At 35.0% G+C, this 13,675-nt stretch overlaps 3 protein-coding genes across 3 annotated transcripts in view; 2 read left to right on the top strand and 1 right to left on the bottom strand.

The window, feature by feature from the left end:
• LOC134851623 (uncharacterized) overlaps positions 1–13,675 on the top strand; it is a 421,621-nt gene that overhangs the window by 23,299 nt on the left and 384,647 nt on the right. The gene's annotated exons all lie outside the window — the stretch shown is intronic.
• The window catches only part of LOC134851630 (gamma-aminobutyric acid receptor-associated protein-like 2), a 225,704-nt gene that overhangs the window by 63,645 nt on the left and 148,384 nt on the right, over positions 1–13,675 (bottom strand). The gene's annotated exons all lie outside the window — the stretch shown is intronic.
• LOC134857176 (uncharacterized) lies at positions 993–11,852 on the top strand. Its single transcript, XM_063873552.1, has 2 exons — positions 993–1,419; positions 11,046–11,852. The coding sequence occupies exons 1-2, from the start codon at positions 1,153–1,155 to the stop codon at positions 11,769–11,771; spliced, it is 993 nt and encodes a 330-aa protein (XP_063729622.1). The 5' UTR covers positions 993–1,152; the 3' UTR covers positions 11,772–11,852.

Below are 13,675 nucleotides of genomic sequence, written 5' to 3'. Positions count from 1 at the left end.
CGGTTTTTTTTTTTCTGAGTTTATTCTACTTTTTAACGCGCCATTTCAAGTAGTATGGCTTGTTAAATCTAAAAAGTTTGGCTTCTTGAGCTCAAAACAAAAAGTATCTTTTTTTGCAAAGTTGAGGGAGTTTTAAAAACGCAATATCAACCTAATTGGGACAATTAATGCGCAATTGGTTCACGCTATTAACTGGAAATTGGTTATTTATGCCGGTTCCAAAATCAATCGAGGCATGCTACTGAGTCTTATCACTTTCTAAACTTTAAAGCGTTCGATGAATGCATAAGAAAAATGAAAAAAATATATACTTTGTTCCGAAAGTTGTATCATTTCAAAGTCAAAAATATTTTCATAGACGCTCGCTTGATAAAAAACTCTTTTTGTTTTCATTTTCATTTGCAGTCGTTTTTTATGCAAAATTTATGGGGAATGCGTGCCAAAAAAACGGCTAATTCTTTGTTTCAAAAAACAATCCAATAAATGAATAACAAATAACAGTTTTGAACACCTTTTTGAAAAATTAGCGGTGTAGGTTTTTTTGACAAAATGTGTACATTTATTATTTGAATGTGTTTGTCATACCTCTAAGTGGGAATATCTAATTCTCGACTCCGAATGGATCGATAAACAAAGAGTCTCAATCGAAGCGGTGTAAAACAACTAGTTGATAGACAACATTTATTTACGACTGAACAATAGTTCACACACAGTTCATGTTTTATGCCTATCAAGGTCAACCGACCGACCAACTGAGTGACTTTAACATAAAATAAGAATAATATAAATAACATGTCTTTATACTGAGTTTATCGATCCAGGCCGGATGACATTCCCCCCTCAGCAAATAAATTTAAACAACTGTTTTGAACTTTGAGTTCTCTAGTCCCCGGTGGACTTTTTGAATTTTGAGTTTTATAGTCCCCTTGGTTTTATAGACCTCTGTTTGTTTTCCAAGAATACGCACCCATGATTTTACGCGATTAAATAACTCAAAAACTTATTTTCACCGTCCAAATGAGGGGTTATAGATTAGTGTACTTCGTTCGGTTTATTTGGCCGAGAACGATATATTCAACATATTGGCATAAATTATAACTGTTCCGAAAGCGAGTCCATCTGCATATCTGCAGGTACCTGACATCGAATGACATGCAGCAGATGTCAGCCGAGTCTGTGAGTGTTGCGACTGCATCTGTGCGCACTGATTCGGATTACGCCTGCAACGAGCAGGACTCGATAGGGTTGAGTGTGGCACTTCAAAATATCCTGCAACAGAACTCGGAAAACACCGCCAAATTCGACGCCACAAAGTGGGACTCCGTCTACTGGAAAGACGACTGGTCGAGACCGGACAAAATAACCGATGAGTTAAACAACATCTACTCTTTGGATAGTGAGCACAAGGATACTCTTAAGGTACGTCTTTTTTTAATTCTGCAATTTCTATTATTCTTATCGTTTTTTTTCTATGATATCATATTTAAAACCAAACGCATGAAGAAAGGCTAAAGACTAAAGAGACTTCACACGACAGAAATGCTCTTTTGATGCTCTCTCTGTTGGAGTTAAAAAAATTGAATAATCCAACTGATTACATTTTTAAATGGATTAATCGTAAACGAATTTCACGAAGGTAAGCAGAGTTCACGACGGTACATTGGAGTCGTTTAACCTAAAATAATCGGCGAAGTTTTCAATTTTTTCTTAATTTAAAAACTTTTTGAGATTTTTGTTTTGAAATTTTAAAACCCACACATGATATAAAGTTCAAAATGATATATTTAGCAAATAGCAAAATATAAAACAGATCGAAAAACATGCCTCAACCCAATTTAGAGCGGTTTCTCTAAGAGTGATTAAATAGTCGCATGTGCGATAATAGTACGAAATATATTGCGCGTTGATTGTCCCAAATTGACCCAATTGTCCCAAATATTTAAACCCTCATAACCTTTTTAAAAATGATCATTGCTTTTTTATTTGAACTCAGGGCATCAATATTTTTTGAATGATACAAAAAAATCTTGACAAAATTGCTAGTTAAAAACTCTTAACTTGTTTGGAGAGAAAATCCACTCAATGCTTAAACTTTTCGATAATTACTTCAATATTTTTTAATTCGAGGCCAGGACAACAATACTTTTTGTATGATTTAATATATCTCGTCAAAAAAGGCTAGATCAATAGTCTTTATTAGTTTAGTACTTCGATCTAACTTTATTAATTCTTAGTTGTGGTCTAAATTAAATTAATCTTTTAACAAGCAGTACAAAATAACATTCAAGCAATTTTATTCAATGAAGCCATAAATTCACTGCTTGTTGGGACAACCCAGGAGTAGTTCCGCTCATGGAGGGTGCCCCAGATAAGACAATATTTGAGGAGCATCAAATACATAATTATACGAGGTGACATTTTAGAAGAGAATTTCAAAAACCAGATAATTTGGTCATTTTTTCTATATCGGGAGGCAACAATACAGTGGGTAAAAGTTTTGCCGCTGTTCTTCTGGTTGTTCTTAAGTGTGAAGTTTCATTAATGTTTAGAAATTTTACAGGTGAAAATTTTCTCAGGAGACCGAAAGCTTCCTTGAGAATATGAGCCGCATACAATTCATAAACTGTGTATATTTTGTGCCTAATCGCTAGGTCTTGAACTGAATCACTGTATTTTATGCGAAATACAGTTCTGATTATTCGTTTCTGTAAAAGAATAATTGATTGTAGGTCAGTTTTTGATGCACTCCCGTATGGTAAAATACCGTACTCAATTATTGATTTAGTATAGGCTTTATAAAACATCAATAGCTGTTTTGTGCTGAAAAAACTTCTAGTTTTGAGTAATAGGCCATTGAACTGACCAAAATTTTTGTTCACTTCATCTATATGATCCTTAAAACTGAGCTTATTGTCGATTATTAGACCTAAATATTTTGTTTTGAAGGAATTTTCAATTTTGTGAGATGCAAAGGTAATTTCCGTCAGATGATTGTTACCAAAAGAGACTAGATTGCATTTTGCTGGGTTAACAGTAAGCCCATTATCAACAAACCACTCCTGATTGAGGTATAAGGCACTTAAAAAATCTTTTTTGTTGTTGCAAAAAATCGTTGTATCATCAGCGTATAGAACGGAGTTGGCTTTACCAAGTTGTGTCGGCAAATCATTTATGTACAGTAAAAACAATAGAGGCCCCAGAACTGACCCCTGGGGAACGCCATATTTTATCAAATATTTTATCAAACGTTTTTCTGACCAACATTTATTATAATCAACGAACTGAAATCTTTATAATAGCTGCAAAAATTTTCCTCGAAACCCGTTTTTTTCAAGCTTGGACAGCAATCTTTCATGATTTATTGTATCAAATGCTTTGGTCAGGTCTACGAAGCAGGATTGACAGGTGCACTTTTTGTCAATACTTTTACGTAAAGTTTCTGTAAACTCTAAAAGTGCATAAGTACATGAATGTTTTGGTGGAAAACCAAATTGGCTATCACTTGAAACCTTGTTCTTATTTATAAAGCTCATCATTCTGTAGAAAATGATCTTTTCAAAAACTTTATCAATTGATGTAAATAGACTGATTGGTTTGTAATTGCCCGCGTCATGGACTGATCCATCTTTGTATATTGGAATAACTCGAGCAACTTTTAAGTCGGAAGGATAATATCCTTCATCAAAACATTGGTTAAATAGCTCAGTTAATGGTTGATTGATAACTGGAAGTGTTTGTTTAACTGTTTTATTGCTTATACCATCAAGACAAGTACTGTTACCGTTTTTCAATTCCTTAATCGCATTAGATGTTTCTTTTATTGTTATTGGAGCAAAAACAAAAGTGTTACTAATAAAATTCGACTTAACATTTTTGTTATCTGTAAATTTTGCTGCAAATTTTTCACCAATACTAGTAAAATATTCATTAAATGTTGTCGCATTTATTAAATTTCCTGAAAAATTTTTTGTTTTACCCCAAAGCGATCGTATTGTAGAGAAAAGCTCTTTAGAGTTGCTGAAATTAGCTGTACTTTTGTCGTAAAAAGCAATCTTGGCATTACGAATTGTTTTATTGCAGATATTCTGTTCCTTTTTTTATAATTTTTGTGGTTTTCAGGGGTGGGATTTTTGATCAATTTTTTGTAACATTTGTTCTTTTGCTGGCGTTGTTTTTGGCATTCATTTGTTATCCAAGATTTTTTTGAATTTTCGAAAGATTGATAGGGTGCAAATCTATCCAAATCTTGATTTATACTTCTAGTTATATGGGCTAACTTTTTATCAACAGACCAGTTTGCCTCAGTTTTAGATAGAAATTGGTGTAGTAAAAACAAATATTTTAATATGCTAACATAGTTTCTTGAAAATTTAAAATTTCTTTTCCAATTACGGGGGAAATTTTTTTTGTTTTGTGGTCGATCGCTGGCATTTAAAAAATTAACAAGAGCATAATGATCGCTTATATTACAACGCAATCTCGTAGAAAGTGTTACTTATTGAATGGTCAATGCAATTCATTGTGCTCGGGGTAATTCTAGTTGCTTCGCAATTGTTTATCTGTAAACCATACATGTTGATCCGGTCTTGGTACTTTTTAGTATGAGAACTCTCTTTTGAGATATCAATATTAAAATCGCCACAAATAATTATGTCTTTATTTTGTTCGCTGATTTTGTCTATCAGTTCCTCAAATATTTCCCAAAATCCTGAAATTTTAGCCCCAGGTGGTCTGTACATTAAGTGAAATGTTAAAACACCCTTGTTTTCAATATTTTTAAGTTCAATTGAAAAATTTTCCAATCTGTCATCTTTTTCAAGTATATATTCAATGGCTGAGAAATCTTCGCGGACATAAAATGCTAAGCCACCGCCATTTTTTGTTTCTCTTGGTTTTGAAAAAATTGGTTTATAGCCATCAATATTATAGCAACCTTGAGGATCGTTGCTTGTTAACCAAGTTTCACATAAACCTATTGCAATAGGTTTAGATTTAAAGTTTTCTAGAAGACAAAATAACTGGTCGTGATGGTAACGTAAAGATCTTATGTTTAACAATAGTTTTGATTGTTGTTCAATGTCACCTAATTGATGCTCGTCAATCATTCTTATCAATATCAAAACTAAAAACTTGCAAAGTAGAACTAAGAGTTTATATGAAATTACAGAGTTGGTTTGCTAGCTACCACTTGTTGTGACATCTCTCGTTGACATTGCTTCGTTTGCGTCTTCGTAGATGTGCTGTTTGCACGTATTGCCATCCACCATTGGTCTAGTAGGGGTAATTTCTTGATGCGATCTTTTATTTTGACCCGGCGTTGGGGAAGGCTGCCTGCTCGATGCGTTGTCTGTATTAAATCTTGGCATCTGGTTGCGTTTCCAGAAGTGTTTAGAATTGCTCTCATTTCTACGTGGATTTGGATAGTTGTAGACGTTATCTCTGTGGTCACTTTTTATGGCTGAATTTGCAGCTTTTTCGATTTCACTGACACTGTCAACATGTTTCGAGTAGAAGGACCCGTTGTTAGCTTTGTAGTAAAGCTTCACTTGGCAGTTCATGGTAGTCGTTATTAATCCCAGTGACTCACACTTTTGCTTTAGCGTGACGTCATGTTGGGGTGGACGCTCAGTAATATACATTTTCTCTCCGTGTGAATTAAAGCATGCGGCAAGTCTTGATTTGAGTTGGTAAATATTGTCTTTGTCTGCGAAGTACACGAACTTTACTATAATGGGCGCTGATTTCGTTCCTCTATTATTCTCGTTCTTTACAGGAAGCGGGTGTATTGCTTCGATTGAGCATGGTTCGATATAGTATGAAAATATGTTTTCAACAAGTTGGCAGAAGTCCTCATCAATGAATTTGATCGGTGATCCAAATCGAAATTGCAAAAGAGAAGGGTATTCTTACTTGTGTACCTTTATTGGGCATTTACTCTTTTTTTCAGTTCTGCGACTTCTTTTTTCAAATCAGAAATATCGATGGTCTTTTTAAAATCCTTTAATTCCAAGTTATAAACTGTTTTTTGTAGAGTTTCCACGGTTTTCAATAGGTTGTTGAGTATTTCAGGTGATAAAGATGCGGCTGCATTAGTGCATTCTTCAGTATATTCCATCGTTTTGGTGGTTAGTTAATTGAGTATCCGATAAGATTTTTATTCAGAACGTGCTTGGAATTAATATTTGCGTGTTTGAATAGCAATATAAATTGTCAAACGAACTGTGAACACAATGACGTAATAGCATGCGACTGTTTGTTAGCTTAGCATTTTTTCCGGAGAAAAAAAGCCTTTGAAGCGCCAAATGTTCCGTCATTTTCGTCAAAATGATAAAAAAATTTAATCATCCAACTTTTGACGAAAAGTTAGAGAAAAATTTCGAAATTCTGGAGAAAAAAACCACCAAAGTACAATTATTTCATCAGTTTCTTAGAAAATAGTGGAAAATTTTTTTCTCAAGACCGTGTCCAGAAATTTTTTTCAATTCTGTTGTCATTTAAATCATGTTTCTTATAATGAATTCTGCTACTTTATTTTAGAGTTCGGATGTATTGAACTATCCATACAAAATGGACAATATCAGGAAACTTAAATAAGTTGTTCTCAAACAGGTGCTTTTTGATCAGAAAAAAAAGATTGCTGATGAATTAACTTCAAATTATTATGATGCAATTTGTTTTGCGAATTTTGAATCTAAATTTTTTTTCCAAAAATGGGTCATGATTTCAGCTCCTTTTTCTGTCACGAAGTACGCGTCAAAAATTTTGCTGATAAAAAATGTTGACGAAAAGTAAGCCTCTTATGTAGCCCAACAAAGTTTCGAAAGTTTTATCTTCCAAATAGCATAAATTATTGACTGACAGCCTATAAATGACGTTCTTACCAAATAAAATATCAATTTAACAATTTAATCGTTCAATAAAAAAAATTTCAATCGTTTTGTGCAATTTTTTGGAGAGTATACTGTTTTTGTGCACTACATAGATACTCATTTTGATAGAGAGGTTGTAGTTTTGGCTCAGTTTTGGATTGACTAAAAAAGTACTTCGCAATCTTAACAGCACTTCGCATTCTTATGCGTCAGATCACATCTCATATGATATCTATCCGATAATTTTAATTTCACAATAAAAATTTTTTCGGAGACGACGATAGCTTTAAGCTTATCAATTTTTTTTATTTTTTCCATAATTGCACTTGCAACTCAAGTTAGGAAATTGGATTGGTTTTGATCTCATGACAGTCTTGATCGTAAGTGCAGGTAAGACACGCAGAAGTCCAGTTTCCTCCAGTATAGATGAGTTCAAATAACATTCAATTGCTCAAAGCCTGTTACAAACTCACGTTCAATGTTTTCTGTCAAAAAAGTATCATCATTTTTCTACAAATTTTCAGTACAGACTAAGTAGAATATGTATAATATCTACAAAAAAATTTGTTCTGCAAATATTTTGGGAGCCAAGTTATACTAAATTTAAGAAAGAGAGAGCGCGCGCAATAAAAACGACTATTGCTCGTCTTGCAAAAGTTATCTCTGCGGCCCAAAAAATTTGCACAAGTAGAATTCCTACTGGAAAACTCAAAAACGTAATTCACGGTTTATTAAAAATGGGCATATTTTGGTTTAGAATAGAAAAGACACCAACTTTTTTTTATCATTTTTAATCTAGTGTTCAACTACGAAGTGATGAAGAAATTTGTTTTAGGGCTCGTGTCTTGCTTCATAAATCTTTGCAAGTTTTGTGCCTTTTTTAAACATGATTGGGAGAGCAAATCAGATATAATTAGTCCATATGTGATTATAATTATTCTATAATGTGCTTAGTTCATATTTTAGATAAACGGAACTTGACGTGATTGATCTACTGGGATAGTTTTCCAATCCCAGCTAAAAAAAAAACGAAAAAAAAGGAAAATTTCTTGACACAAAGATAATTTTTGCATTCAAATCATGGCCGTCACTCGACTCCATTTGAGGTATTGCTCAATGCCCTCTGCAGATTTTTGGTTCCTGGTTTGCGTGAAATTTTTGCACCTCGGCTAAAACTCCCTCCGAGCTTTTGTAAATACATAAAAGGCAGCAACAACATCCTGAAACTTGAATTGTGCCACCACAAGTTTGCGTTTTTAATGCAATCAAAAGGTTGAACGGATGTTATTTGCCTTTTTGACATTTTTTGCAACATTTTGCAAGCAAATGATGAAATTTTGATAAACCACAGTTTGAAATTTTAATTTTTTTAATGTACTTGAGCATTGAAGCGGACAAATTGAATCTATCGAACTATTCAGCCTTGTCATTTCCAAATAAAAGACAGTAGTAATGAAAATCAGAAATGAAAAGATGGACTATTTGTGATTGGTCGGTTTTTTTTTTCTGAGTTTATTCTACTTTTTAACGCGCCATTTCAAGTAGTATGGCTTGTTAAATCTAAAAAGTTTGGCTTCTTGAGCTCAAAACAAAAAGTATCTTTTTTTGCAAAGTTGAGGGAGTTTTAAAAACGCAATATCAACCTAATTGGGACAATTAATGCGCAATTGGTTCACGCTATTAACTGGAAATTGGTTATTTATGCCGGTTCCAAAATCAATCGAGGCATGCTACTGAGTCTTATCACTTTCTAAACTTTAAAGCGTTCGATGAATGCATAAGAAAAATGAAAAATATATATACTTTGTTCCGAAAGTTGTATCATTTCAAAGTCAAAAATATTTTCATAGACGCTCGCTTGATAAAAAACTCTTTTTGTTTTCATTTTCATTTGCAGTCGTTTTTTATGCAAAATTTATGGGGAATGCGTGCCAAAAAAACGGCTAATTCTTTGTTTCAAAAAACAATCCAATAAATGAATAACAAATAACAGTTTTGAACACCTTTTTGAAAAATTAGCGGTGTAGGTTTTTTTGACAAAATGTGTACATTTATTATTTGAATGTGTTTGTCATACCTCTAAGTGGGAATATCTAATTCTCGACTCCGAATGGATCGATAAACAAAGAGTCTCAATCGAAGCGGTGTAAAACAACTAGTTGATAGACAACATTTATTTACGACTGAACAATAGTTCACACACAGTTCATGTTTTATGCCTATCAAGGTCAACCGACCGACCAACTGAGTGACTTTAACATAAAATAAGAATAATATAAATAACATGTCTTTATACTGAGTTTATCGATCCAGGCCGGATGACATTCCCCCCTCAGCAAATAAATTTGAACAACTGTTTTGAACTTTGAGTTCTCTAGTCCCCGGTGGACTTTTTGAATTTTGAGTTTTATAGTCCCCTTGGTTTTATAGACCTCTGTTTGTTTTCCAACCTTTTGAGCATCCTCCCCATTGTTTTCAAGCTCCTTTTCTTCATACAATTTTTCATCTTTCTTTTCAGTCTCATCTTCTTTCGGCGAGCTTTTCTCTTTTAGAAATAGAATATCCTTGTTGTTATTGTTCGTTTTGTCTTCTGTTGTTTATATCAAGTCCACCATGGATCTGTCTGATTCTTAATGCTCTTCGGACTAATGGATTCGATCAACTTAACACAGGCTTGATATGGTGATGTTTTCTCTTTAAATCCCATTTCTTGTTTGAGCGATTTTAGGCTCGGATAACTTTCTAGTTTTGGTTTATATGGTGGCGAATTAATTTTGAAACGAAATGATTTCTGTCCTTTGTCGTCCTTGTCGTTTATTGCGTTAATCGGGACAAGGTTCCCGAATGCAGTTGATAACGCGGTTCCGTGTTGATTTCCGTTGTAGTACTGCTGTGATTGTGGGTGGCGTACGTTTTTGGTTTTGACTCTTAGGCGATGGTGCGATGTCTTCCGAGGATATTGACAATTGATCGTCGTTGTCTGAGCCACTGGATGCTAGTTTCTGCCGAGTGTTGTTATTTGTCGACTTCTCGACCTTGTCATCCGTTTGCAAACTCATTCCGCGTGTTGTCTGTAATTTGTGTGTCGAGCGCCCGCTTGTTCGTTTTCCTGTCGATTTGGCCTTTCTTTTTGGCGGACTATTCTGATGTGCCTGCCTTGCCGTCTTTTTTTTGGCGAGTTAATTTCACTGGTAGACCTGTTCCTTCGTCCTCCTTGAACATCGGGCGTTGAGGAGCGGTAGGATTCTCGATGTCTAAAAAAACGTAGGCATGGTCCTGATCTCTCTCCGTGCGGATTTATACGCGACGTAATTACTGAGCCGAGAGGGTCTGTGCGGTCTGTATATTAGAGGGTTGGGAACAAATGCAGCTCCGCTATTTCTTAATAGTCTTGGTTGCTTTCCGAATATTTGTGCCCATGCGGTATGTGGTATATATGTAGGGATTTTTCCATCTATGGTTTTATTTTTTTTGTTCGAATGTTTTTGGATCTTTAACCTTCGTTGCAAGTCTAAATGTTTTTCGTGCCACCTGGTCTATACGTTTTTTCGTGTTTTTGTCTATTGCTGCTTGCACCTGTGTTTTGCTGTGGTGAAGAATTCGCATTTTGGAGGTTCTTCGGCAGTTGTGGTTTCAATTTTGTTTCTTGTCTCCTGATGGATACTTCGACCGTTGTAAGTCATGCATTATCTCTGCGGGTAGTGGCGGCTTTGTAAGATTCTTTCTATCTAAACATGCATGTTTTGCGCTTTCCCAGTTTAAGTTATTGGGTGAACTGCTAGTCGCTACATTTGAAAGAGGAGTCTTTGGTTTTCCATAAGTGCCTCAAACGATGAAATTTTTGTGACGCCATGTGGTGTGATTCTCAATGTTTCAATAATTTCAGCCACATCGGAAGCGAGTTTGTACGGTGTGTTTGTTTTATCGATTTTCATTACCGCTGACCTGCGTTTTAATGTTTGTATCATTCTCTCGACTACTCCTATTGCCCTATGATCGTCTACCGGGCGAAAAGTTGTTTTATATTGTTGCTACTGCAAAAAAGTAGTTCCTTTGTTTTATTAGAAAAAAATACATTTTTACGAAATCAATTTGAAATTAACAAATTGCTTTTAAATAACAGGTAACTGTTTGACTAGATATTTTTAGATAAGCTCTAATAAATCGTGTTTTAAGGTGAATGAACAAGCAGTTTCTGCTTACGTGGGAGTGGGCGGAGGCTTCGACGCCGGAGAACTTGGTCTCCATGCGAGTGTTGAAACAGGCGGGTCCGTTTCCTTCAAGAACAAAGTTCACGACATCTCTGACGCATTGAACGAAAACGACGTAAACTCCTATTGGAATGGGGAAAAATTTGTCACGAAGCCCATGGATTTGTACAGAATTAATCTAAACGAGTACACTTCGACATCTAGCATCGCCGCCACATCAGTGCAAGTTCGCAAAGTATCGAGCGAATATCCGATAGATCTGACTATCATAGAAGATACCGAACAAGACGAAGACCAGCCATCTGTGATGACTGTTTCAACACTTCGTGAAGTTATCAACAAAGAGATCGAAGAACTGAAGGTTGAGATTGCTGAAATAATGAGCACTTTGGCTGACACGAATGAAGAAAACGTGAAGGAAGTTGATGAAAGTGTGAAATTTCTTTACAACGCAACAACTTGGCCTCATGGGTCGTACTGTATATTCCAGCAGCCGAAAAAGCGTTCATTAGAAAACGGCTTCAGCAACACAGGCGCTTGTCCGGAGGAATTCAAAATTGCAGTAGGAAGTTTTGAAGTCCAAGGAGACCCGAAATCGGCTGACGCTAACTTCAACCATATCAGTTTCGAAAAGGGCGGAAAGAAGACGACACAAATTTCTATTCGAACGTGTTGCAAAAAAGAAGACTAAAAAAATGCATCCTTCAATTCAACAAACCAATTTTCACCAGTACAATTGGAGCCCAATTATGAAAATCAGGTGCTATCTGGTTCTGGGGAGACAGGAAAAATAACCTGTCCAAATCTGGCTATTATAAACGAGGTTGGAAATTGATTGAAAAATTTGAATTTATTGCTGGAATAAAAGAAGAACGGCTTGAAGAAAGTTGTTATTGTTCCGACTTTCGTAACGAAAGTAACGGAATATTTGTGCTCGGGGTTGTTTTTTTTTCGTCAGGCAAATTTCGATTTTTTAGCTGGCCATTTTGGACGGAGTTTTTAAAATCACTCATAAGGTATTGTTGTCCTCAGCTTAAATTTGAAAACACATTTCACCTGTGATTGTTTTTCTTAAAGTTTTGGGGGTTTAACAATTGCCATTACTTCGCGCCTTTAATGCGTAAGCGGAAACTTAATTCGACTTAGAAATTGTTCAAAACTGGTTGAAGGAAGCTTATTTGCCATAACTGATCTGTTACTAGGAGCGCAATCTATCACATTGAATTTAAGATGGCGCGTGGTGTGGTGATTTATACGAAAATTCTTAAATTGGATTGGAAAAATTGTTTTATTTTATTACCTTTAGTAGTTTCATGTTATTACTGCTCCATAGACCTTAAAAGGCAGTCGGAAAATTCAGTGCTTTGACCTGATACGAGCAGTTTTTTTATTGTCCAAAACGGCGTTAAAATGACACCTTACTCTATTCCATGAAATCAATTTTAAAAAATTTTATCCTTGTAAATACCTCAGCTATTTCAATCATATGAAAACTAAAAAAAAAAGCGTCAGAAACTGAAAGCATTTAAGAAATTTTTTTTATCTGCGCAACTTAACTTGCATACAGACAGTTTTTTGGCGCTGTTTCGATTAAGAAGTTTTTACGTAAACTTTAAGAAAGAAAAAAATGTGTCTAGAATTCATGTTTGTGATTACCGCAATTGCTTCAAAAAGTTGTTTCTACAAAACAATTTTGTCAGACTACCATCATTAATTGTATGCCTTGTTTAAAGTTTTAACAACAGAACAAGAAAAGGAACAAGGATGGTTGTACCAGGAAAGGGCGTGCGCAAAAATTTTCTAGGGAAGGGAGGTTTTTCGAAAAGTTTTGAAAATTTTGCCGGCCTTCTTTTTTTAGATCGACCAATTTGTATAAGGACAAAATAGTATAAGGACTCTGTAAAAAAAATTCTGCGCCGGATGCAATCTTTTAAGAAAAAAAAACTGGCCAGAAAAAAATTTTAGGCACTTTTTGGAAAATTTTGACCAAATAATTGCGTTTTTTCTGGCAAGCGCTCCCCCCTCAAAATTAGTCATTTTGGCGCCGAAGGCGCTCGTAGAAAATTTTTAAATTTGTTTAGCAAAAAAAAGGGTATCATAAAGTTATACCAAAGGAGGGCCCTTTGGAACAATTTGGTAACAAGAATTGAAGGGGAGGCGGTCGCCCGCCCCGCCGCCTCAGACGTATCTTGGAAAGATAATCAACAAGTCGAAAAAAATGTCTCAAGAAAGTTTGACCTATAAAACAGTTGAAACTAAAGAAACACTCATTAAATCTATTTGGTCAATCAAACCGCACACTATGAGGTGTCATTGCCAATAAATCATTCCAGCCACCATCTAAAACAAAAAAAACGTTTACTAAAACAAGCACATGAAGAGCAAAAGGCTGGAAAAATGTCTGTTGGCCTAAAAGAACAGAATTGACCAAAAAGTTTAGTAGATGAATTGATTTCTTTGGAGAAATTATTAACCGAAAAAACTGTCTGTCACCTTTTAATAGTTATTTGAAATACCTTCAATTATGGCTTTTTCATAAAATATTTTATTTACTACCCGTTCTCCTTTTTCAAAATCAAAATCAAAACTTCTAGA

The sequence above is a fragment of the Symsagittifera roscoffensis genome, chromosome 1 (assembly GCF_963678635.1).
Source record: "Symsagittifera roscoffensis chromosome 1, txSymRosc1.1, whole genome shotgun sequence".
Lineage (NCBI taxonomy): Eukaryota > Metazoa > Xenacoelomorpha > Acoela > Convolutidae > Symsagittifera > Symsagittifera roscoffensis.
Note: the sequence above shows the minus strand (reverse complement) of the source record. Positions and strands in the feature narration are given on the sequence as shown.